Source organism: Pholcus phalangioides, unplaced genomic scaffold, assembly GCF_987345545.1.
Source record: "Pholcus phalangioides strain wild (caught in Gottingen) unplaced genomic scaffold, Ppha-v1.0 ptg000042l_1, whole genome shotgun sequence".
NCBI lineage: Eukaryota > Metazoa > Arthropoda > Arachnida > Araneae > Pholcidae > Pholcus > Pholcus phalangioides.
In genome coordinates, this window is record NW_028301628.1 from 36,119,648 (window position 1) to 36,145,908 (window position 26,261).

The following is a 26,261-nucleotide window of genomic DNA, read 5'->3' on the forward strand; positions in this document are numbered from 1 at the left end:
TTTTCTCCTAGCGCCTCACCCACCTATGCTATGCCCGTAGCTTCTACCTCCCCCCTGGAACATTCGAAAAAAGAATATTTTTCGCTCATGAAAGTTATGGATTTCTCTTGAAGGTGTGAGATAGATTCCAAACTTAATTAAAAAAACAAAAATTTCATTTATTTCAGCACTTACGTCGGATGTAAATTTGATTTTTTTAAACCACCTATTTTTAAGAAAGAATAAAATTTAACTTTATTTTATTATTAACTTTAATGCTGTTTAATAGCATAATATTAAATTTTTTCCATGATTTTTTTTTTTTGGTTGATATCTCCAAATCTAAGCTAGAGGATCAGAGGGAGAAATAAAACGTAAAAAACAATGAAAAACCTAATCCAAGTCTGAAGGCCCGTAAAAGGTTAATTTTGCTGACAAGCGGTTGGGGGCCTTGCTTACTTTTGCTGACGGGCGGGCGGGGGGGGGGGTGAGAAATGGCAGGTGTACGGTAACGTGTACGGTCCCCAAATATTGCCAAGTTCAATTTCACTATTTAAACGTTAAACTTAACTGTTGAACGGTTAAAACTGCTCAAAATTGAAAATTAGTAGTGCGTTAGAAGAAAAATGGCGTATGTAGGCATTATAGAAGACCTTAAATACCATAACAAAATGATTTATAACACATTACTATCCGAACAGAAGTTTCATGCTTTATCTCGATTATATACTTGCTATAAACACGAGGGTAATTTCTGTGATGATTATGTGGAAACAAATGCTCCCGCGCAGATATAGAGTAATACATCGCAAAAGGTAAAAATATCATCTCGTAGATAAGAACTACCGATTAGGGGGATAAATAAAAGTATTCGCTCATAGACCAGGCTTTCTGACTCGGGTTTTTTTTTTCTTTCTTTTTTTTCATTTCCCCTCATTCTTCACCACCCAGCACGAATTAGCTGCCCACCAACGCAATGAGTGCAATGGAACTGCAGGAGAAAGATAGCCCTGCTGCTGCTGTCTCGATGCCGAAATTCACTAATTACGAACTTTCTACTTGTTCCGAATCAACAAAATGGTACTTGGAGAAGAGGAACTTGTGGATTTCCGGTGGAATAGTGAGCATTTAAATTACTTTCTGTCCTTCCAATGGCAATGAGCTTGTTAATTGTTATCGAATGGTCATATCATACATACATCATCAGAAGGTATCTAACTAAGTTGTACTACTGGACACTAAACCAGAAGATTCATCTCTAGCCACAAGTCAGCTGTTGAAAAGTTTTGGATTTCTTGCTAGAGTTTTTGTAAAACTTTTACTAGTAAACTTTTATAAAGTTTTTACTAGTTTCTTGCTAGAGACACACAAGAGTTTTCTGGTTCAGGGTCCGGTAGCGAAAATTCAGCCGCTGTGCGATCAATTGGGCGTCGTCCGCGAGGACAAGGATTTCGATCCTAGCCAGCGGCAATAGTGATGGTCGGCTGGTTTGCTTCCTGTAGTCTCTCTCTCAAAAAATAGGAACAAGCACCAACACGATCCTACCCCTTAACGGGCGCAATGTTTAAAATTGCCAATAGAGCCTGTGCAGAGTATGGTCTGAAGGCAGCACGCATCTGCTAGCCCAGTGGTTCTTAACCGGGAGATATGGCTCCCCTTGCGGTCCTGGGATATTCTAAGGAGCCACATGGGAAAATAAAGTGAAAGGGTGAGCCATGACATGTGATTAAGTGTCACACGGACCTGTGAAAAATAGAGATGTGATGCATTTAAGTGAAATATAGCGAGAAAAAAGCGTGACAATTTTTGAAATCCATTAGAACTAACCATAAAAAAAGAAGGCTGAGGGATAACTAACCAGGGGCAAGATCCACCTTATTCAATAAAATTATTGTCGCTTTAAGTAGAAAAATTTCCACTCCTAAATGTTCGGGGGGCCTCTAGTTAAAACGGAGAGTGGGGGGGGGGGGGGAGAGAGCAGAAAGAGAGAAAAGGTTAGGAAACACACACTCTCTCTCTATGCCAGCCTAATAGTTATTATATCAACGTCGGTATTTCCGACAATTATTGAAATGGCATTAACTGCAAAAACGTCTTCACCGTACATGCACCTCGTAAAACGTTCCTCTGAGGAATTGTTAACGAATTGATATAAAGTCGGAACATTTGTGTGGCCCTAACGTAATTTTTGTCTGACTTATACATGTTTCGTGTTCTACTGGTGCTGCCATTTCTCTTCCCATACTTTGAAAGGAAAATGACGGATGCTCGAATTTTCGCGTTATCTTAGTATCGTGTTGATGGTCTGCCTGCTCACTGTGCGAAGAGTCTTTTCGAATGGTAGACCAGCTCACATTCGTGCTTCGAAGTTGGGCATTAATAAGTGTCAATTAATGATACATTGTTTCCGAAATATGACCATATTTCCCGAGATATTTTTTCCTTCAGAATGATGTTATCTGTTCGATGTGTTTGAAATCATATCTGGATGCACACGAACTTGTGGGTCCTTTTGGTCCCACGATAGGAACCTCGATTATTCTTTCTTCGTAACTTCGAATTTTCTCCGGCATGACCACGCCCTCAAGGGTAATGAGTTTATATCGCGTAAGCCACAGTGCCTGGTCCTGTTCAGTCCATCCTGTCCTGTCCGATGTCTTGCCCGTCTCATAATGTTACACCAAATTAGATACTGAATGTACCGTATGCAAACTGCTGGTCATTATCATTATTCTGGCAAGTAGCAATACCATTCGGGAAAAAATTGATATGCTACTGGGTTATGTCTCTTGTGAGTTGTGAGTTGGCAATTCAAAGTAAATCATCATAACCTGACAATGGGGTTGCAAATTAATCATTGATACGATTTTTGAATATATAACTGAAGACGTGAAATTTAGAATTTAATTTGATACCTCTTAACAGCTACAAAAATGATATGTTACACACGGAAATACGGAAAGCCTATTCTAAATCCTCTAATATCGTCTCTTGACAATAATGCCCCTTGAGTTTGATCGTCAATGTCTTACATCATTGATTCAAAAGAATAGAGCTTTAAGAATGGGATTAGCATGGATTTATGGATCACTAAAACAAGAACCACTTCTGAGAACTTATACAAAAGCAAGTGAGAAGACAATCCAAATGAAATAAATCAACCTAAAATGTAATGAAAAAATTGTTTTGCATAGGCATTGGTGGTTTGCATCGCTCTCTTTGTTGGCGGCTATTATGCTGGCGTATCATCCGTGAAGCCGGTCGAGGTTCCTGGTACAACAGATAAGATGCAACGCAGTAGTACTGTGATCACAGAACCAGCTACAGTCACATCAACTCCAAAACCTGGTGAATATTGTTCATTTACTGGTTTATTAGATTTTTTTCCCCCACATCGACTATAAAATAATACTCTTTTCACACATTATACTACTGCACATACGATTAAATATTGTGACACTTCATAATTTATTTCAGCCCCAGAGATTGTATGGGATGGCTTTTGCCCTCAGAAGAAAGCAGAATGTCCAGAAAGGTAATTTACATTGAAAAAAAAGCAAGTTAATTATGCATCTAAATTAACATGCATGAATGTATCTCAATGCTACTACAGCAATTATCAAGCCATGTTAATCTTTTCTTATATTCTTACAGTTTCAAAGATAAACAGCCATTGCTTCTGCTGACTTATGATGGTTTCAGACCAGATTATTTGTATCGCAACTTGACACCAACTTTCAGAAATCTTAGCCTTTGTGGTGCAAGTGCACCACATATTTTTCCAGCTTTTCCATCCAAGACGATTGCAAACCATTTTACTATGGCCACAGTGAGTATGATTTAGTGAGGTAGAATTTCAATGGAAGGGTCGTCATGCACCTGAATCCTTTCTACTTCATACACTTGTTTTTGTTTTTGAGAAAAATCATCCCCTTGTCTAGGATATCAAGAGAATACCGAATTTTACATAATGCATGGCTTTTCTGCATTAATAAATTTTAATATAATTGAAAAAAGAAAAAAGTTTTGTAGAATTTATATTTCATATTGGTTCCAATTGTGCTACCGCAGGTATACACATTTAGGGTTCCCGAGATGCATATGCATGAATTACAATTGCATTAATTTCATTTATCCATATGTTATCTCCTTTATTACTCAGGGTTTACATCCATCAACTCATGGTATTTTAGATGGTCAGATGTTTGATTTTGAATTGAATGAGTCTTTTCATGTAAGAAGACCCGGATATCTAGAACAAAAATGGTGGCAGGGAGAGCCAGTAAGTTTTATTATAATTTTTTAGCATAAAATAACTATTTATAAATTATAAAATGGATACACTAAACATTAATAGCATATTTTAAATACTATACTTTTCCATCTTTTCCCATTAAGCTATGGATAACTGCACAGAAGCAAGACAAGAAGACAGCGTGCTTTAGTTATCCAGGATCAGAAGTTAAATACGATGGGGCATTGCCGACGTACATGAAAGAATATGGCCCGTAAGTGTTGGAGTAAGTGTTACTTCAAGTAATGTTTGTGATCTGATTCCGTAGCTTTCATTTATTAGTAACTTTCAGTGCAATGCTATTCAGAGTTCGATTACTGCTCTGGTTAACTCGTTTCAGTTTTAAATTTGAGATTAGCAACCTTTTAAAGAATTCTTAGATGTATCAATATCTCTAACAGCCTATCATTCATGAGAATAATTATCAATTCATGCTTTAAATGTTAAACAAGAATCTCGTTTTTTATTGGCTGTCTTGCAAAACCAATTTATTTCATCTTCAAGAACATTCTGCAAAATGTATGCATTTTTCGTTGGTAGTGACACAACTATGCAAGAAAGAGTGGCAAGTATTTTTGAGTGGTTGGATCTTCCTGTTGAAGAGCGACCAGACTTTGTGGCAGTGTACACAAGTATGCCAGATAAAGCTGCTCACCATTATGGAACGGCTGCAAAACAGGTAAATTAACTGCACTGATGATGGTTTACTTGGTTTCAGTTCATTTTTTAGAAATGTTATAATTTTCAAAAAAAAAATTATCACTTGATAGCAAGTTAAAAAAACCATTAAAAATAAATGACGAATATCCAATATTCTGGATTAGTGTGGTTATATAGCTTGAGAAAGACATGCGACATGCACCAGTAATATTAATCATACATACTAGTATGTTAAACAATATTTCTGTGTGCCAGAGGTAAAGGGCACTAGGTCACATTTTGTCAATCTTGGAGTAAGGCTAACTAATTTACAGTTCTTTTGTTGCACTAGATATAGGTATAGGACACTACGCCCTAATTCAATAAATAACCGAGATATTCAATTTGTAGAACTAGCGAGCTCCATAGGAAGAGACACTAAAAAAATCTTTAGAATGTCCTTTTTGTGACATGGATCAAATGAATGCTCTTTCATTATAATATAGAAAATATGGAAGACAGGTGGCAGCATGACTAGAACACAAAATACACATAACTGACAACATAAATGAGTTAACCCACACATACACTCACATTCTGGCCAATTTGTTAGAAATTTCTTATAGCAGGGGTTCTCAAACTGTGCGCTGTGGTGCTCTGGTGTGCCTCCAATCTTTGTGAAGGGTGCTGCGGAGCAGTGACACTGACAAAGGTTTTTTAGAAAATATTCTTTGTTAAACAGCTCTGGGGAGCAGGCCGAGTTTGCAAATAAGCATTGAATATGGGAAAGGGGCACTTACGGTGGAAAACGTTTGAGAACCCCTTGTCCTAGAGCAGCAGTTCTCAACCTTTTTGACTCGCAGAGCCCTTTTCAGTATATAATTTTTATGGCAGAGCCCTTTTTGACTCAAGGAGCCCTTTTTGTACACAATTTTTATTCCGGAACCCTGTAGGCCTCTTTTTCTTTATTTATCTATCAAATTTACTGATTTATTTTACTTTCCTCGAGTCGCTGGGGAGCCCCTGAGAAGTACACACAGAAGGGCTCTGCAGAGCACCAGTTGAGAACTGCTGTCCTAGAGGAATGTTTAGAAGGTGCATGTATGGTTAAGTAGAAATAATAGTCATGCAATTCCTCACCAGGGTAATCCACTTTAAATAAAATTCACGAATGTTCAATTCACCCACAGGATAATTCCCCATACGAGAAATTCATCACTGCTCTAGATTGGTGATTATAGATATTGCATGTTTATTTTGAGAAATAATATAGTGAAGAAAATGCTATGATGAATTTTCTGAACATAGATCATGTCTTTTAATTTTTTCATTTAATGAAATATCCTTTCTGTGATTTGTGTGAAGCTAAACGCATTGAATATACTCAGACATGGATAAATACATGTATTCTAATGAATTAATGAAGTCAATCAAAATTATTAAGTGAGCATAATACATAAAATATTTACTTTTTGTTTTCACAGGTGAATGAGGCTTTAGTTGACGTGGATGAAATGATGACTATGTTATTTGCTGGTCTGCAAGAGAAAGAAATTCTGAACTGTGTTAATGTGATAATTGTGGCTGATCATGGTATTATTTGTATATATTACAAAATATGTGATACTAAGGAAAAAAAAATCACAAAATATTTCCTTAAGCCTATATGTTTACCCCCGATAAAAATATATTGAATAAAAAATTACAAAAACGGATGTAAATTGATGCTATTATTAGCATATTTTTAATTGAAGTAATACATAAATACAGCAATTTAATTAATTAAAATGGATTTTTTAATTAACTAAAATGATTAATAAAGGGTAAAATATACAGTTTGCCTTGATTTTAATGTTATCTATAAACAGAAAAATCTTATGAGCAAGATTGAAGAGTTTTTGCCTTATCTTATCTCTGATACCCTCAATTTGGTGTGATTTTATAAATCTCTGAACATGTAAAGTTTCAGCAGCTCTGAAAAAAAATGGCACTAAAAAGGAATGAATTTTGTCTAGATAAAAAACTATTGCACTTATTTACGTAGGTGTATTTTATATCGAAATGATGCTAAAAGATATACTTTTTAAATACCAAATACAAAATACCAAAAACCCATTATACTAATTTTTTTTCTCAACTATTTGGCATGTATATTCAGATATATATGACATCATAGAGGGTTAATAATGGCTTACTTATAACTCTAAAAACAGTTAAGCAGACTGTTGTGTAACTTTGTATTATAAATTTAATAAATTAATCAGACAAATTAATAGGTAATATTGTTAATATAATAATGATGCACACATGTACGCGCACATACACGCAAATGTTTTTGATACATGCGCATTCATTAATTTCCAGCAGTATAAGAAGATATGCTCACTACTTTGGCTTACATAACATCAAATTCGAAAATTCTCATTCTATGAATCCCTTTCAGTTCATGTAATTTTACAACTTTAAAAACTTGTGTTTTTATTATTCATAATAATTTACCCAGGTATGAGTGACATAGGTTGTGAAAGACTCATAAAACTTGTGGATCATATAAATGTTTCTGAAGCTATGATCATAGGAGAAACTTTTGGACGCCTTTTCCCGTATGACAACAGCTCAGGTGAGTAAAAGTAGTGAAAAATATAGACATCACAAGAGTTATCTATAAATGCCTCTTAAATTAACACACAATAAAATATATATGAAATTCAAAACTTTCACAAAAAATATTTGTTACTTATATAGAAATTCATAATAAAATTCATAAGTGATAATTATTAGAGCCCGGAAGTTCAAGAAAAATTCCATAAATGTTTTTTTGTCTATTTTCAAACTTTTTTGGTAAAAATACCCTTTCTGAAGTTTTCCAACCATAAATGACTATTTTAACATGTTTTTCAGTGGCCATATACTATACAACTTGAATATTTTGAGCATTGAGAACAAAAGAATTGTTGTTTTTAAAATTTTCCAACTCTTTTATAATTAGGAAGTCCCAATCCCTTCCAGCCGCATTTAAACGCGAATGTGACCTGAGAGATAGAGAAGTTGGTGCAGCCGCGCATTAAATTTGCTTTGACCGGATGGTGTTAGACGTGAATGATTTTGTTTCAGATGAATGCAGCCCATGTTAGAAAAATTAGAAATATTTGTTTTTCCACATGCTTTACATAAAAATGTCTCACTTAGGCATTGGACTGCATTGTATATGTATAGCTGACAGATGACTGTCCCAAGAGGTCATCAGTTGACATCATGGCTCACACAAGACAGGGCTCTGGGTCCCATATTGTTATGCTGATTTTGTGTTTTTTACACCATAAATGCACTGCAAACAACCAAGGCCATTTATTTTACATACATATTTAGTATTCAATTAAATTTATCAGTCACCCTCAGGAGTGTGCGACAGATGCGGCCAACACAGGGCCCCGCACTTGGAGGGGTCCCGCATGCATGGTAATATTAAAACACACTTTTTTCACTATATTAGAACAAGGTAACTATGCTCCAACTATAGAAATGATAATGATCATTCGAAATGATACAACAAATAAACGAGAATTATTCACAACTTGAAGGAGCAAAGTTCTACAGGTAGTTTTCTCTACAGGCTCTGCATCTGGTAATTGTGGTCCAACAATTGACCTAATAATCAGGACCTATAAATCACTGACATTTTATTTTGGGCTTGACATTAGTATAACTTGCATTATAATGCAGTTATTATAAACCATAATTAAAGCAGTAGAGGGAATTAAATGCAACAAATTTTTCAGCTAGTTTTTAAACCCTTAATACCTTAGTTTAAGTTCTTTTCCCCCCATAAATTATAAATAATTTTTTCAATGCCTATTTTAGGCATTTTAGTACCTTTTTGCCTGTCTATTTTGACAATTTTTAGTGCCTAAACTTCAAGGCTCTAATAATCATGATCTGTGTAGCAATGCTATCCCCTTGATGGGAAAGGGCTGAAAGGAAGGGAAATGGTATGGATTTGCTACAAAAAAAAATTTGAAATCCTCTGATCCATATTCTCATTTTAATAATGAATGTGTATAGATACAGGCACAGTAAAAAAAAATTTCTTGAACTTTAGTTAATACTTTTGTAAGTAGAAAATAATGATGTTTTTTTAGAATGTTTTTTTCCCCTCTTCTATAATAACAGAAGGTATTCAAAAGATGGTGGAAAGTCTGCAGTGCAAAGACAAGCATATGAGAGCTTATCACAAATCACAACTTCCGATCCGTTTCCATTTTTCAAACAGTCCTCGCATCGAACCCATTTTCTTGGAGCTGGATATTGGATGGATCATCTCAAGGTAAACAGCTAGCATTTTGGTACTATTCTTTTCCAGTACGATACGGAAATTGAAATTCATTTCTGAGGTATCATTTGAATAACAAATCATGTGGTTATATTTGCACATCAAAATAAAAACTGAAATTTGTGAATGTCCTGTCAGCACATATTTCTTGGGGGAAAACCATAAAAAATGGGATACCCCAACATGGTAGGACAAAAATAAAGAAAAGTTATTATTTAAATGGAAGGCGCCCTATTCCATGAATAATACTCAATAAATTGGAACCCAAAGAAACACATACTGTAATAATTTCATACATTAAAATCGCCTAAAATCGGATAAAATATATGGATCAGAATGAATGATCAACTTTTACTTTCTTGGGTAAAACGCTGTGAAGCGAAGCTGAATTCCAAGGTTATGACCCATATCTAACAGATTGTGCTTCATAATCCACTTAGAACTAATATTCTCTTAGAACAGTGTTTCTCAACTATTGGGCCCTGACATCAGTCAAACCAGAACATGAGTGATTGTTTTATTTTTCTCCATTTGTTGTTCATTAGTTCACATGACTAATGAGTGAGTGGAAAGCCCAAGTGCTTTTCACTCACAAAAAAGAAATAAACCAGGCTGCGGGCTTCTAAAGGTTTAGAACCACTGCCTTCAGAAGTACTTGACATCCATATTGAATAAGGCAGCAGTTCTCAACCTTTTTTGACCCATGGAGCCCTTTCCGGTATATAATATATAATTTATATAATTAAAAATAATACTATTTTTTTATTCTTCAAAGTTACTGACTTATTTTTGTTATTTAAAAATACTAATAATTATTTTTTTCAAATTTAGTTTTTTTTATTTTCCTCGAGCGGCTGTGGAGCCCTAAGGGCTCTGTGGAGCACCGGTTGAGAACCACTGCGATAAGGGATATTTTTTTCTTTGTTTTTATTCAGCCACCTTGTCAAGTATTTTATCTGTTATGACTTTGAATTTGTATAATCTCTGTATTCAAATACAATATTAGTAAAATATTCAATTCTGATTTCCAGCGATGAAGGCCCACTATACAGATGTCGAAGGGGAGCTCATGGTTTTGATAATTTCCATGACCAAATGAAGGTAGATTTGTTTCCCATTATTACATAAATGCACAACATAGCCTTATTATGTTTTAATAGCAAAATGACACAAAAATATAGTGATAAAACATTTTATTTAAAAAGATAAACTTTTGCTCACATTTTTAAGAATGAGCCATGGAGTTTTTACTGATCCAAACCATTCCAATGATGCTATAGTTTTACCAATAAAATTTTCAAGCTCTTACAGCATATTATTCTGAAATTTGCTTAGAGAAGGAAAGAAAACTTATTATTGTATATAACTGTGGTCTTGAAACTAATAATGACTCAATAAAAGGTTATCAGTTTTTCAATGTTTCATCTAACTACTTGTAAACAGAAAAGTTATTTTATGATCGTGAAAATAATTCTGATCATGCAATAAATCAGGGCCGGACAAATCGAAAAAAAAAAAAATCTAGGCACCAAAAAATTTTTGCCCAAAGAAAAACGTACAAAATAATGCTTCTTTTTTTAGGGCATAGTGACCCTCTTTCATGTTGGCAGATTTGCTGCTAAAAATTCCAAATATTTTGTGCTGCTGCTCTCGGTCTACAATTTAATAATCACACAAATAAAATTTTAGGTGCAAATTTTGGATTGCCTGGGATTTGTCCAGCCCTTCAATAAATAACTAAGCTGTAATTGAAAATGTTTTATAACAATGCTTTTAAAATGTTTCTTTTCTAAGGCACTCTTCATGGTACATGGACCAGCATTCAAGTTCAATTACACAGTGGACCCATTCGTAAATTTAGAACTTTATGAGTTAATGGCAGGTAAGGCCTATCAAAAAATTAAATGTCAACATGTAATTCTGTTTGGTTATGGATATATACACTGCTGGCCACCATAAATGCAACACCCTGAAGGAAGCATGCAAATAATATGAAATTTACAACATGCATTAGCGGAGGTGAGATATACAAATGATTAGAATTTCAGCGCAGACGCACATCACGCGCGCCTGTGGCACCACTTCAAAGCGCTATTTAAGGCTTGGAGATTTCGACGATTTAAAGTACGGAAATTGTGGTTTTCTTGTGGTTTTTTCAAAAAAACGATCAATTATGCCTCGTAGAAAACAGCGATCATCTTTTGATCAAGTATCCGAGTTCGACAGAGGAAGGATAGTGGCCTACCGAGATTGTGGATTATCTTTCAGGGAAATCGGTAGTCGTGTTGGACGAAACCAAACAACTGTAATGCGGATATGTGATCGTTGGATGCAGGAGGGTACGACGGACCGACGTATTCGATCGCATCCACCTCAGTGCACCACTTCACGTGATGACAGGCGTATTATGCGTATGGCAGTGACGGATCGCTCAGCCACATCACGAACCATAGCACAACACATTGGGGGACGGTATGGGGCGGTATTGGATATCACTCTCGCACACCTCTAGTACGCATTGCCGGTACTTTAAAAAGCCAGAGCTACATCTCCGAGGTGTTGGAGCCAGTTGTCCTTCCTTACCTTCAGGGCTTGCCCACAGCCATATTTCAACAGGATAATGCGCGACCACACGTGGCACGCATTGTCCAAAGGTTCTTCGTCAATCGCCAGATTGAATTGCTTCCCTGGCCAGCTCGCTCTCCGGATCTTTCGCCGATAGAAAACATGTGGTCCATGGTTGCTCAACGATTGACCCAGATTACATCCCCAGCTGCCACACCAGATCAACTTTGGCAACGCGTGGAAGCGGCTTGGTCTGCTGCACCCCAAGAACACATCCAAAGTCTCTTTGAATCAATGCCGAGGCGTGTGGCAGCGGTGATCTTCAACAATGGCGGCTACTCTGGCTACTGATTTTGGCAGGAACCACACTTCACAGAAGTCTATAAATTTAATCATTTGATGCTTGGTCAACATGTTATCTACAAAATAAATATTGTTGCGATATCTCTTGTCTTTCTTGGTGTTGCAATTTGGGTGGCCAGCAGTGTACATATATATTGCATTATACCCGAAAACCATTGTATACAATAAAATCTTAAAAAAACAACCAAAATAATTTTATATTTCTGCATATTCAAAAATATTGTCAACTGAGAGGGTGTAAAAGAAGTTAGTGAGAAGAAGTTAAAAGTGATAAAAATAATTTTCACCATTTCAATATATATACTTATTATCTATATATATAAATATTATCACTATTTAGTAAATATACTAAGATATATTCCCGAAACACTTTTTCATTTTTTAAATGTACAATAATTATTACTGTGCAATAATGTAGATATTTAGCATGAATATATATGTACATGTATGTATATGTTTAGCATTTTCTTTTATTTTGGGTCTTTTATATTTGCACATTTTGTGTGTTTGCACGTTTTATTTTTTCCCCATTTTTGTTCCTCTTGTACGTTCTTTGATTTTGCTTATCACTCATCACTGGAGTGATGGTGTTTGTTGTGAGTGAACAAATATATAAATAAATGGGAGGAAAATGAATTCTGATTCCTGGTGAGCAATGGGTAAAGATATGATAAGACAAAAAATGAATGAATGAAGTCATGATGACAAACATTTTCTGCATCACACACACACACACACATTCTGTTCACACTACTTTAACTTCAAAAATAGAACATTTAAACTTTTGTATTTCACCCAGTTCCTGTTACTTTCAGAATTACTGAATGTTACTGGGAAACCAAACAATGGAACTAAAGGCAGCTTGCACCACATATTGAAGGAACCCAAAGTAATGATCCCAGAACAAGAAGAACCAGAACCTCCAGCTACAGGAAGTGTTCCATCAAATGATGACGACTACAAATTCAATGTTTATGCATCAAATTGCACATGCAAGCAGGTAAAGTGTTTTTATTTTAAGTGAAAATTAACTTCTCAATGAAACAAAATTAACAGTATTCTGCATTTTAAACTTTTAAAACATTCATGAGCAATTTTAAAATTTTGCAAGGACTTTTTTGCATTAGGATATCAATTAATATTGCAGATGTTTCAATTTAAAGTACACATTTTGAATGATTTTTTAAATTATTATAAAAAAGCTTCATGTGTAATAATTCATGTGAAAAAAGAAAAAAATATATGATTGTGATAAAGTTTGAAGGAATAACAAACACATGTATTTTAAACGGCTTGTTTCATTCATTTTTTATAATAAATGTAAATATTATCTACACTATAGTCTTATATTCAAGAAGAATATGACAACATAACATACCTCAAAGCGAAACATTTGCCGTTTGGTGTACCCTATAGTCCAGAGGACATGCCAACACTCCGGCTGTTACATAACAATGACTACATTGCAGCCTATGACATCAAGTATAGATTGCCCATGTGGAGCTCTTTCACTCTCACAAGAAAGGTGAGTTAGTATCCATCCTAAAGCTGTTAAAAATTCATCGGATGTTTTATGATGAGTGGAATGATTTCATTGTGATAATGAAATTTTTTTAAATTTCGCACACCAGATGTTAATTGGTATACATATTGTGATTTTTCATCATTCTAATAACCTATGCAAATAAAGAGTTAAATTTTCTTAGGAATTCCCATTATATTTTTAGCGATCACCTCCAGCTACATTAATGTTTTGGCTTTATCTCTTGTACAGCCCAATTATTTTTTATTCAAAATATTTTATGCACATGAAAATTTGACGTTAAAAAAATATACGCAATTCGAAAGTTTGAAAACAGCGAAAAGTTTTACTGTAAGAAAATAGAAAAAATATATAAATGAAGTTAAATCTTAAGCTTAGATGAATCCAAATTGATTCGCTAAACGAGATTTTTCCATGTCTTTGTACGTAATTTTAATAAATTTCCCAGAGATTAAATAAGTGAAATAGGAATATATTTCTCATACGAGGTTATTTTTCTAATCACTTCTTAACCATATTTTAACTTGACCATCTTTTAATACGGCTTGACATTCAAATAATTACGGATAACATTCATCTCATAGATATTTAAAAGTGGCCGAAAAGTTTGAATCACATCTTTTGCAGGTAAAGACCAAAATTTCAAAAGTTTGTTGGAAAGGAGATTCAAGAATATCATATGAAAATGCATCAAAATGCAATGACTACAAAGAAGCTATAGTGACAAAACAAGGAATACTCCAAAGTCCACTTTTTTCTATAGGTAAGTTTTCTTTGAAAATTCAGTCAATGCTCGATATAACAATCATTTTGTCCCATCAAAAATGGATGTTATATTAGGAGGGTAGTTATATCGAAAGTATATTATTATATTATTAGGGGCTGGTCATTATAATGGAAAGGTCATTATAATGAGTATCGACTTTATATGGTAGTAGAGTCAATTTTCAGTAATTTTTGATCCTATTAAAGAACTGATAACTCTTTTTTTCCCTTTTCTTTCCCTTAATGGTTATCATTAATTTACCATAAGAAGTTGGTAGCATCACAGCTGCTAATGTGTAAAAAATAAATTCTATTATTCTACAGAATACTCGAGTGAAAATTACACAGAAGAGGCAGAATATATCACAAATGCTGTTCCTAAGCATGAGAGATACGTAAATGTCATTCAAACAAGATTCCACCAGATAATAGACTCGCTGCTCAGAATGAAAGACTCCTTAAATGTGATAACGGGACCAGCTTTCAATCTGGATGCAAATGAAGTGAGACCACATATTAGCACCATAATGTAAGTAAATTTCAAAATAGTTTATTTTCAGTACATCATATAGCTTACCTCGATTCTCAGATTAATATTTTTTAATCAAACGGAAGTTTATAAATGATTAAATTATCTACATTGAATGTAGAAAGTATTTGACCTTGGCCAAACCACAGAAAAGCAATGATTGTAAATGTTCTGAAGAAAAATTACAATACCAGACTTTGAAAGAGAGGATACTGAATGAAATGACCTTTAAATGATTAGTATTCCAATCAGGCCTGTCATTTAGGGGGACAGGTGGGGGGGCAACGGCACCCCCCCCCGGCTTTTGAAAATACACTAAAAATGGTATATATATACATACATTGAGTACATGTACTTTGCCCCCCCTTCCCCGGAAAAAGTTGAAATGATGGCCCTGATCCCAATCGATAATTATTTTGATGGAAAATGATATGTCAGGATTCAATGGAATCTGTAGGTATTTTGGCTCTCCTTCAAAATCTGGCAACATTTCAGATCTGAAGTTCAATTTACCATACTATTATCTGGAGACATTTCAATCAGCATTTCTCAAATTTGTTAAAACAGGATGTATAGCTAACTTGCTTTGCTGCAAATAACTTGTGTACTGTTGATCTTAGATGGATACTTCTGATTAGAAAAAGTAGTATAACGTGTAGACTTCAGATGTATGCCATTCATATTCCAAGAGGTTGTATAGTTATTTAAAAAAATAAAAATTACTTTTTATATGGACACTTTCTTGAAAAATTCAATAAGGAAATTGTTGCCGTCTTTCTTGAGCCAAAAAAAAAAAAAAATCCACGTTTCCAAGATATTTGAGTTGAAAAATCAGAGAATGTTGAGGAAGAACAGCATAAATTAGGGAAAGAAGCATTGTTCGTTAGTTTATGCTGTTATATTCCAACTTTTCTTCTATTTTTGAATTCAAATATCTTAGCAAATGTGTACTTGAAAAAGTCGAATTTTTTTTGTTAGTCTGAGGAGAGACAGAGCAAAAACTTTGATAGGATTTTTGAGAACATCGTTGTCAGTATAAAAACCCTTCGTCAGATGCAACTGATCTAATAGACACAGCCCCCTCCACATTTTTTCTTCTCTCTCTTCTTTCCTAGATGGCACTAGCACTATTAAATAACTGTCACTTAATCTAGTCAGATTTCAGTGAATAACAGTAACAGTTCACTCAAAACCTTACCAAATGCAGGCGGTGACCAAAGTGATCTGCTAGGTTCATTGCACCCGATTACGGAAAATGTTTAAATTCAAGTATTTTAACCCTCCAGTGTATGGGTTGAGTCCGTGAGACACATTTACATATGTTTCCTCTTATTCACTCACAGGTGACTGGAATAACTTTCTTGAGGTTCCCACTAATTTTCTTCTGTCTGGCACATTTGATTTGCCAGACATGATGTGACAATTTTTTCACCTCGCCCAGCTGCATTAAAATTTTCTTGACTGGTTTTACGTCAAATACATGGTTTTCTGCAGAAACTTTTGTTTTTTCTACTATTGACACACCTAATAATGATGTTAATCAGTTGGCAGTTGTATAAAAGAACTTAATTAGGTATTTATTATGTTTTTCGAATGTGTGCCCATCAAGTACATTGTGCCTGAACTCTGTGCTATACAGTCGAATCCTGTTATAACAAACTCCAAGAGACCGGAGAAATCGCTTCATTATAACGAAATTTCGTTATAAAGGAATTGTAAGTTTTTGCGTTGTTCCTATGTAAATTTATCTGGGGGATTAGAAAAATTTTCGCTAAAACGAGATTTTCACTATAACGGTATTCATTAAAACAAGATTCAACTGTATATAATAGACATTATGTATAGCACAATCCTTATATATAACAACTCCTTGCAATATGAATGACATATCTGAGGTCTAAACATTGTTTGGATACTTTTTCTAATTGGATGTATGCCTCCAGGATTATCGGTTCACCAGTAATTTGAGGCAAGGAGAGTTAGCTACGCACCCTGCATATTGGGTGACCATGTCCCATTTTGTATAAAAATGTCTTATCAGCCCTGAATTTTTCTTGCCAAAATTTTTATTTGTTGCTACGCCAGATAGTTTATTCCCTAGTATAGCTCTTATAGATCAGCTGACATTGCTGGTGTTAGTACCATCAAGAGGAAATAATGAGGCAATGTTCATGATGGCATTCGTTCCAAAAGGGCTGAAATACAACAATTTCAAAACAAAACCATATTCAGGAAAAAAAAACTCCTGGAAGATAGCTTATTTAAGCATTTGTTTCAAATAATTTCTTTGTTTTGGAGTTGCATTTTTGAAATGCAGTTGAATCTAATTAAAACAAAACAGCATTATGTGGAATACTACTTTAACATGTATGTGTGTTTGGCCCTGTATTAATGGTAGATATTTTCTTTTAATTTGAACATATTCCAAGCCATACAGAAGGGAGGGAAATCCAGGAAAAGAATGAAATTATGGCATTACGCTTCTTGCAGTTTAGACATTCCGGCAATTATTAATATACATTCTTAAAAATAAAATTATTAGTATTGTAATTTAAATTGCATTTACTAATGTTATTGCCAAACAAGACTAATATAAAAAAAAGCAGTTAAGTTTCTGTTGCTGATAAATTTATTTTTTCTCAAACATCAATATTTTTTAATTTTTTTTATTTGACAATAAAACTACCAGTACAATCTGATACAAAAGACAAAAAACAGAAACAAAAAAAAAACACATAAATACATGGATTAGAAACATTCACTCTGGGACCCCAAGGGGTTACGGTGTTCTTCCAGTAGGAAGTCTACAAAAATAATCTATTGTCTGTTGGCACCATGGCAACCATCATTCATTTTTCAAGGATTTTTTTAATTTATGTTATTTTCAAAATAATCTTCTCTATCTTTTTTATTTTAATATAAAGTAGCACAAAAAATTATTTAACATCAAGTTATGCGTACCTCTACCTTCCATCTTATTTGTGTAATCAGTATTGCATACTGTTTCTATTATCCATCATTTGTTAAGCATTTTGTTACTGTTACCAATCATCTGTATTTATTACATGATTTCTTCAAAGTTTATATCTTTTGCAAATGAGTAAATATTGAAATTTGAGCTCATGTTACTCATATTTGTATGGTTCATTGTATGAAAAAGATTTAGTATTTTAGGGGCAATGTAACAGAAACTCTTTTAAAAATTTTTTTTATTGACTTGTGGCACTTGATAAATATTCCTATATCGAGTAGATGTTCTATCGCTTTTCAATGGTTAGCCTTATATTATTTGCTGTTACAAATTTTATAATTCTATATATATAGATTTGCCTTATGTTTAGTGTGTGACACTAAAGATAGTGTTAGATTGTTGTCAGAGTTAGTACTTGTTATTAGTGATCTAATGTTATTGTAAGTGCTATTTAAAATCCTTGTATATTTGTATCATATGCTCCATCCCCGGCACAAATTCCATATATTATTATTAAACAAATCCATGCATAAAAGATGCCCTTTAGAAAGTTTTATCAATCATGTTTTTGAGTTTATATAGGATTGCTGCATATAGATCCTAATTTTTCAACTATTTTTTTCACACTGCAGATTCCACTTAAGGTCATCCTGTATTATAATTCCTAAATAGTTATAGAAATAAACTCTTTCAATTTCTTGACAATTGCACTGCAAGCTGAATTGAAACAAGCAGTGATTGTGTATCTTTATGTGTATATCAGTTTCATGGTTGATAGTTTTAGTTTTTAAGCAAATCTATTTTGTTTTTCAAGTATTTAGTTTTAATTTGTTATTATTTAGCCATATATATTTATCTTAAATAGGTCCTCTTCAACTTTTATTTTAGACTTGTCATTTTTGAATCTTCAACATAAAGGATAGTGTGATCTGCGAATGATATTAATTTATCATTTAAACTCATTTTACATAAATCATTGATATAAACAAGAAATAATGATGGCCCTAGGGCCGATCCTTTCATTACCTTGTGGAATGTGCTGATTTCACCATTTATTATAACAGCTTGTTGCCTACCATAATAGTATGTTTTAAACCAGTTTAGTGCATTTCCTCTCTTCATGCCTGTTGAAACGATTTTTTTGTTAGAATATCCAAATCAACATAATCGAATGCATGTTTTAAATCTAAGAAAACTAATAAAGTATTTATTTTTTTATTAAATCCATTGCTTAAATGATTTTAAAAAGCTGATTAGTTGTTTTTTTAATACATTTCTCTATTATTTTTGAAAAAAACTGAAAGAATTGATATTGTTCTTTAAATTGGGTTTACAATAGAATATTTTAACTCATTGTAAAAATAATAATTATTTTTTATACTTTTATTGTACTTTTTTCTTCTTATCTAAGGATGCAGCATGCAAAATATGGCCCACTGGTAGTTCCAACGCATTACTTTTCTATTGTTACATGGTGCAAAACTAAGAGTGTTCCTGTTAATGAATGTGAAGCATCGCAACTAGGCGTAGTGTCATTCTTACTGCCTAATGTGCCAGTGGAAAATAATTGCGAAGTGAGTAACTGTAACCATCGTGATCATAATCAGTTTGGAAATATTTTGTATTCAACAATATAAAAACTTGTATTGCATTTTATGTATCCCTTCAAACTTTTACATGCAGGAATTCTTTTAATATACTATCTCTAGTGCTGGACAAATTGCGTAAGAAATATAGGCAACAGAACAATTTTTAGGGACCAAAAAAATTTTTACCTGGAAAAAAAGGTCCAAAATAATGCTTCTTTTGACTTTTTATAGGGTATAATGACTCTCATTTATGTTGGCATACATGCTGCTATGAATTCCAAATATTTTGGGCTTCTCTCAGCCTCCAATTTAATAACTACACAAAAGAAAATTCCAGGTGATAATACCAATTTTTTAGTTACCATGGTGACCTGGCACCTGAGATTTGTCCAGTCTTGCTGTATCTACTACAATCTAATATGTAACTAGTTTGTCAGCCGCAAAAATGCATATTGTTTCTTACAGAGGCTTACACAGAATTAACCTTTTAAGGAGGTATGCAGAGTTTAGGGGTACAGCCACAATGAATTCTTCTGATGTTCTAATTTTTCACAAAAATATTTAAAAACATTTTTAATTTTGTATCGTTTTGAAGTGGAAGACATAGAACCCCCTATGGCTATCATGCATGTCTCTAGTACATTAATGATGTTAGTGGATGTCACCAATTATAATTCACACCCTTATAAATAGGTTTGATTTTTGGAGTGGGGAGGATCTACGTTAGGTTCAACTAAATAATTATTTTTCCAAATTTTTTTGTATTATAAATAAATAATTTTTAAGGATGGTTTAGATCTATTGTTTTTTTTTAATTGCAGTCACCTGATGCAAGAATCAGAGAACACATTGCTCGAGTAGGTGATGTTGAAACTCTGACTGGAATATCATTCTTCACTGGACTCCCAATATATGAAGCTATAAGACTTAGGATAGCCATACCTGTTCTTGATGTGTAGAATGTTTATATCAGACAAATTGGAATCATGGATAAGCAAAAAATGATGCTTGGGCTGTACGATAGGATGAATGGATAGGATGCTGCCATCATGACAGGGAGATTGCTATTTCATAATAATGTGATTTCAAATTTCCGTCTATTTTGAATTTGAAATTTCATTCCCCTGAATGAAATACCAGACATGAACCACAGACATTTCCAACAAGAAGCTAGAAACAAAAGATTTTTTTGTTTTTTAGATTTGATTGAAAATTGTGTCCAGATAATCGAAAGTTGAGATTTATATATGTCTGTAAATGTATTATTTTTTTAATCAGTAATCATCGATGTGTACCAAATTCAAAAATTATAACCATGATGATTTGAAATAATTTTCACTGCTATGAAAAAAATGTTTAATTTATAGTACTTGAGTTCATAAGAATTTATCAATCCATTGCATAAAATATTTGATGTAACTTACCTAAAATGAAATAAAAAATTACTTGTGGTTTTTTTTCTATGGGTATTGAGGGGAAAAGTCATGGTTCATATGAGGCGTTAAGAATTTGTAGCATGAATTTGTGATACGAGTCAGTGCAACTCAAGAATTGATTCCAAAATTAAAACTTACTATATAAAGCTCAAAATGAGCACTCACAGGGTTGAAACACTTCAGATGCCCCGCTCACGTAAAAAGAATACATGTATCACACATATGGTTTTGTCTGTACAATACAAACGATGAATGTACTGAATGAATAATTTGCAGTAGAAACTACAATTTTTGATGCATTGCATTTAGCTGGGAACACAGCACAAGATAAGTAGAAATTTTATGAAGAAGAGGAATTCAAAGCCCCGGGGTAAAAGCTGAAGAACTAAATTGCCCGTATTTCATCATATTACTTTTGAGGTATGCAAATCTGCAAATTTTCCGGGTGGGCTTATATGCTGGAGCGATGTCCCTGGTGTGGCCCACGATGCTGCTGCTGACCATTATGTTGGCCCCTGAACAAATAAAAGTTGGTCACCCTCTGCTTTACGTCATAGGTACAGAAACGTTTTGTCTTGTGGGTCATTTTTCATCCAGAAATAGGCCTACTATTGTGTATGTACTATCATGTACAAAAGCTAAATTATTTTGAGGGGTTTACAGAAACGTTTATGGAAACATCACAAACATTTTGCTCCTGGCAAGTTTTGTCCCCAGTACATTTCGCCCTTGACAACCATATGAGTGACTGAATGATTGGGCAAGTGACTGGTAGAGTGATCAAGTGGGTGGGAAAATAACCAAATGAGTGAATGGCGATAAGATTGACTAAATGAGTGATCATTTGAGTGACCAAGTGAGTATGTGAGTGACCATACAACTGACCAAGTGAGTATGTGAGTGACCATACAACTGACCAAGTGGGTGGGGTGAGTGACTGTATTAGTGGTATTAGTGACCAAGTGAGTGGGAGAGTGATTGTATGATTGAATGGTCATATGAGTGACCAAGTGAGTGACTGAGTAAGTGACAGTATGAGAGACCAAATGAGTGTGAGTAGTGACACTCATTTGGTCTGGTCATGGTCAGAGGCGGAATTAGAGGTAAGCGTGTGGCAGTGCGGTTATGAGTAATGCATCGGTTACTTATACGGTCACTAACTTGATCACTCATATGGTCAGAGAGACGGTGGGAGCACTGGGAATGCGCTGGGGGCCCTGAAAAACACAAACTTCATACTTTTTCTAATTTAAGGGAGCCCAATGTTTTCTTCTGTGTCTGGACTTTGACTGACTATAATCCGTCGCTGCATATGGTCATTCCCTTGATCAATCATACGGTCACTCCCATGCTGACTTGGTCACTCATATGGTCAGGGCGAAATGTCTCGGAACGAAATGTGTTGCAAAAATGTCGGGGCATAATATCAGAGGCAAAAATTTCCGGATCTCATTATGAGGGAGGTCAAAATTTTAACATCTTTTTTAATAGGAGTATGTTTTTGAAAGTGTTTAATCACTATTCACAGCTGAGCCTAAACCTATTTTTTATACATAGGCCTATTATGTTTAACTTCACATTCTATATCATATTCACGGATCGGATATAAGAATGTTTTTATAATTATTATTATCTGCTGGCAGGATAAAATTCTTGAATGGGCCCAGAGTTTGTGCACCCATGTTCTATGTGTTAAATCAGAAGCAATATCAATAACAAAACTATTGATATGTGAATATGTGTGGTAGCAACATAAAATTATGTTCGTTCGCAGAGGTAACAACCGGCAATAAAAAAAATTATGAATTAATAATTTCATAATTTCTCACGTACCTTCTAAATCCATGGATCAGAAAGAAAGAATTCCCAGCAAAGATGAATCTACTACGTCATCAGCAAGGTTGAGGAAATCCGCTTGAAAACTTTCTTACAAGAGGTATATACAGTAAATGAATCAAGATAGATATGTGATTTCCAATGTTCTCCTAGAACAGTTATAGAAGAGTTCATATCAAATATAATCACGTTGAACATTTCATACACACGTAAAAGACTAATTGAAATCGAAACAACATCCACAATTGCATTTCATATGTAAATGAATATTCATGACACTTTCTTCTAGTACAATCTTCTTTATTCATCGAAAATAAACAATGTTCAATTACTTTTTCTTCAGTGTTGAAAAGCTAAATTAGGCATGGTTCCCTGATGGAACGATAAATCACATGTACAGGGTAATTATAATTAAAGTTCCTGAACCCTGAGAGTAGTTTTTCTACTCGTCCAAATACAGCCAAACTTTCAGGATATCTTAATGAGACCATGGGAGATAGATTCATGCAATTAAAAAACAGTTACATTTTTGACCACCAGGTGAATAAGTGACGCTTTCTTATTTAACTATATTTTCTTTCCCATGGGTCCATATAGCATAGGCCTATACAGTTGAATATCATTATAATGAACTCTAAGCGATCGGAGAAATCCGTTAGCTATAACAAAATTTTGTTTTAAAGAAATTCTAGGTTTTTGCATTGTTCCCATGTAAACTTATCTGGGGGATTAGGAAGTGTTTATTAAAAGAAGGTTTTTGCTATAATGGGATTTGTTGAAACGGAATTCAACTGTATACTAAGTTTTTATGGAATACCTCCATCAGAACAGGCGCTTCATAGATCTGAACAGTGTCAGTATACTGAAGCTACTCAGACTTATGAAGCGCCTGTTCTGATGGAAGTATTCCATAAAAATTTTGTATATACGCTATATGGATCATGAGAATAAAAAAAAACAAATTCAATAAGAAAGCATCACGTATTGCCCTGGTGGCACAAAATGGAAGTATTTTTTTGTGCAATAAAGTATCAGCATCTGAGTAAGGCAGATGCTGATCTAGGACGAAGTATTGGAAGAAGCGAATTGGTAAATTTGTTGAATCATCTCGTATTTTACAGGGCAGACAAATTTTTCTATATTATTTTGGTCTTGGGAGGGGTGATCATTTCTATCACAGCCCCCACACTTCTGGATCAATGCCTGAATGGAGGCAAGCATCTTCAGCTGCTATTGAAGTGAAGGCAAATATCTTCAGCCAAGGTTCGAGCAAAAGCAATGAATGTACAGTAGGCTACCTAATCGTCTGGGGAAAATGAATTGTAAAAATTTTGTATGTTTATTAATTTTTTATTTTATTTTTTTTGACTCAAAATAAAGTGTTCTGGACTCTGCCACAAAGCTGGGCTAGAAGAGATCTCGGCAATGGGATAAATCTGGTGGCAAAGTTCTTGCATTCTTTCATTTGAGCAGAGGCAGGTATTTTCAGATTCAAATGGATTGAAGGCAGGCAGCTTCAGATTCAAAGGGAGCAAGACAGATATCTTCAGGTTGAATGGAGTGGAGGTAAGAATCTTCAGCTGCAAATGAGGCCAGAGCAGATATCTTCAGTTGCAAATGGAGCAGAAGCAGACATTTTCAGATTTGAATGGGGCGAAGGCAGGCATATTCAGCTGTGAATGAAGCCGAGGCAGATATCTTCAGAACAAATGAAGCTGAAGCACATATCTTCAGCTGCAAATGGAGTGGAAGATGCCATCTTTAGCTACAAATGGAGTGAAGGCAGATATCTTCAGCTGCGAATGGAGTGGAGGCAGGAATTTTCAGCCGCAAATGAAGCCAAGACAGATATCTTCAGCTGCGAATAGAGCAAAGGCAGACATCTTTAGCTGCATGTGAAGTCTAGGTTCTAGGCAGATGTCTTCAACTTCGAATAGAGCGGAGGCAGGCGGATCCAGGGCGCTGTGTTAGAGAAGTGACTCATTGTGCAGGTGCATTAGATTATCCTGTATTTTATATGAGCAGATAAATTTACTCCATATTGCTCTGTGCTTGAGAAAAAAAAGAAAGGATTGGCGCCCTCTGGATCAGCATTTACATTCAGGTGTATAGTAACTATTTTCAAAAAGGGGGTGCAAAAACAAATAGATTTTTCGAACGGGAGAGTGAAATAATTGAAGTTCCCTAGGAGTTAACAGCCTTCAAGGATTTGAATTATAGTTCAGTAGGAGTGTGGCTTCACTTAACAAAAAGGTTTAGAGAACCACAGCTGCAAACATCAGGCATTCCGAAACGAGCAAAACTTTTAAAACAGAATTATACAAGAATAATGACATATGAAAATCATTGACCAATGCTTCAAAGCAATAGTGATTTTTTTTGCAAATAAAGTCATGGTGGGTTTCAGTCAGTCATCATTTCGACAGTTTTCACTCTTTATTGCCCTGGTCCTCGTCATCATTGTTTTTGAGTTGCTCTTTAGCTTTCTCTTCGGCTTCCCTTTGCATGGTCTCAAGTTTCTCCAGCGTGACGGATTTCATTGGCAACAGTTTCGGTTTGCACAACAGGAACGACTGGAACTCTTGCTGGAAAAATATGCCGGTGCTCGGGAGCACCTCCTTGACAGTCGCCATCCTTCCAACTCAATTCGAGATATATAAAACGATTCCTCAATTGTTCAGCTCCAAAATAAATAAATGCACTAATAACTTGAAAAAATTGCTTTTTTTCCCCTTTCAATTCTTATCTACAACCTGTAATGAGATTGAATCGGTTCGGAAAACACGGATAAACAAAATCACGAGATTGTAAACAATAGAAAAGACGGACGGCCGTAACAGACCACAGAGTTGCCAGATCCGTAAAAAAATTTCAACCCAAAACCGTCTTGAAAAACAGCCGAAAAGTGATCTCAACATATTAACTTGTGCTGCCATCTACATAACAGACAACAATCTAGCGCAGTGGTTCTGAGCCCGGAGGTCATATCTGTGCTCAGATGGCAAAAAATGTGTTAAGTCACATTTACAAAATTTCGCGAGGGCAAATTTGTAAACAATATTTTGCAAAAATGCGATACTGTGGCTTTTTTTTTACTTATTGCAATTTGTCTCCGTTGGTTCCTCATAAACCGAAAGATATGAACAAAATTTTGTCACCTTCTAAAATATTGACGAACGAGACTCCAAAATGCGAACTCAATTTTTTGGGAAAGTGACTTGTGACATTTCGCCATCTGACCACTGATATGCCCCCTTCCCCTTTGTGGTCCTAATATATTCTAAGACCCATAGATTGAAATCAGCTGAAAGGGAGAGCAATAACAACTGATAAAAAGGACCACAGAGAATTGTGAAGAAATAAGAATTTCAAGGGAGATATGGTGGAAAATAAAAATATAGCTATCGGCCGAATCCAGCGGA

The 26,261-nt window shown here is 34.6% G+C and overlaps 2 protein-coding genes across 2 annotated transcripts; one reads left to right on the forward strand and one right to left on the reverse strand.

Annotated features, from left to right (window-relative positions):
• The first annotated feature begins 870 nt into the window (after positions 1-870).
• Positions 871-21,034, forward strand: LOC149064949 (venom phosphodiesterase-like). The gene is made up of 18 exons (XM_089255521.1): positions 871-1,099; positions 3,174-3,327; positions 3,457-3,514; positions 3,634-3,808; positions 4,142-4,261; positions 4,378-4,487; positions 4,814-4,952; positions 6,397-6,505; positions 7,416-7,532; positions 9,083-9,236; positions 10,274-10,343; positions 11,037-11,124; positions 12,986-13,170; positions 13,513-13,695; positions 14,341-14,476; positions 14,803-15,007; positions 19,390-19,552; positions 20,389-21,034. The coding sequence occupies exons 1-18, from the start codon at positions 956-958 to the stop codon at positions 20,524-20,526; spliced, it is 2,448 nt and encodes an 815-aa protein (XP_089111647.1). The 5' UTR covers positions 871-955; the 3' UTR covers positions 20,527-21,034.
• A 2,096-nt stretch (positions 21,035-23,130) lies between these two features.
• On the reverse strand, positions 23,131-25,662 carry BBIP1 (BBSome interacting protein 1). The gene has a single exon (XM_089255522.1). The coding sequence runs from the start codon at positions 25,470-25,472 to the stop codon at positions 25,269-25,271; it is 204 nt and encodes a 67-aa protein (XP_089111648.1). The 5' UTR covers positions 25,473-25,662; the 3' UTR covers positions 23,131-25,268.
• Between the last annotated feature and the right edge of the window lie 599 nt (positions 25,663-26,261).

Coding starts and splice junctions, on each gene's coding strand:
- LOC149064949 (XM_089255521.1), top strand. CDS start 956: ATGAGTGCAATGGAACTGCAGGAGAAAGATAGCCCTGCTGCTGCTGTC. Junction 3,809..4,141: donor ACCATTTTACTATGGCCACA/GTGAGTATGATT, acceptor TTTATTACTCAG/GGTTTACATCCATCAACTCA. Junction 19,553..20,388: donor CAGTGGAAAATAATTGCGAA/GTGAGTAACTGT, acceptor TTTTAATTGCAG/TCACCTGATGCAAGAATCAG.
- BBIP1 (XM_089255522.1), bottom strand. CDS start 25,472: ATGGCGACTGTCAAGGAGGTGCTCCCGAGCACCGGCATATTTTTCCAG.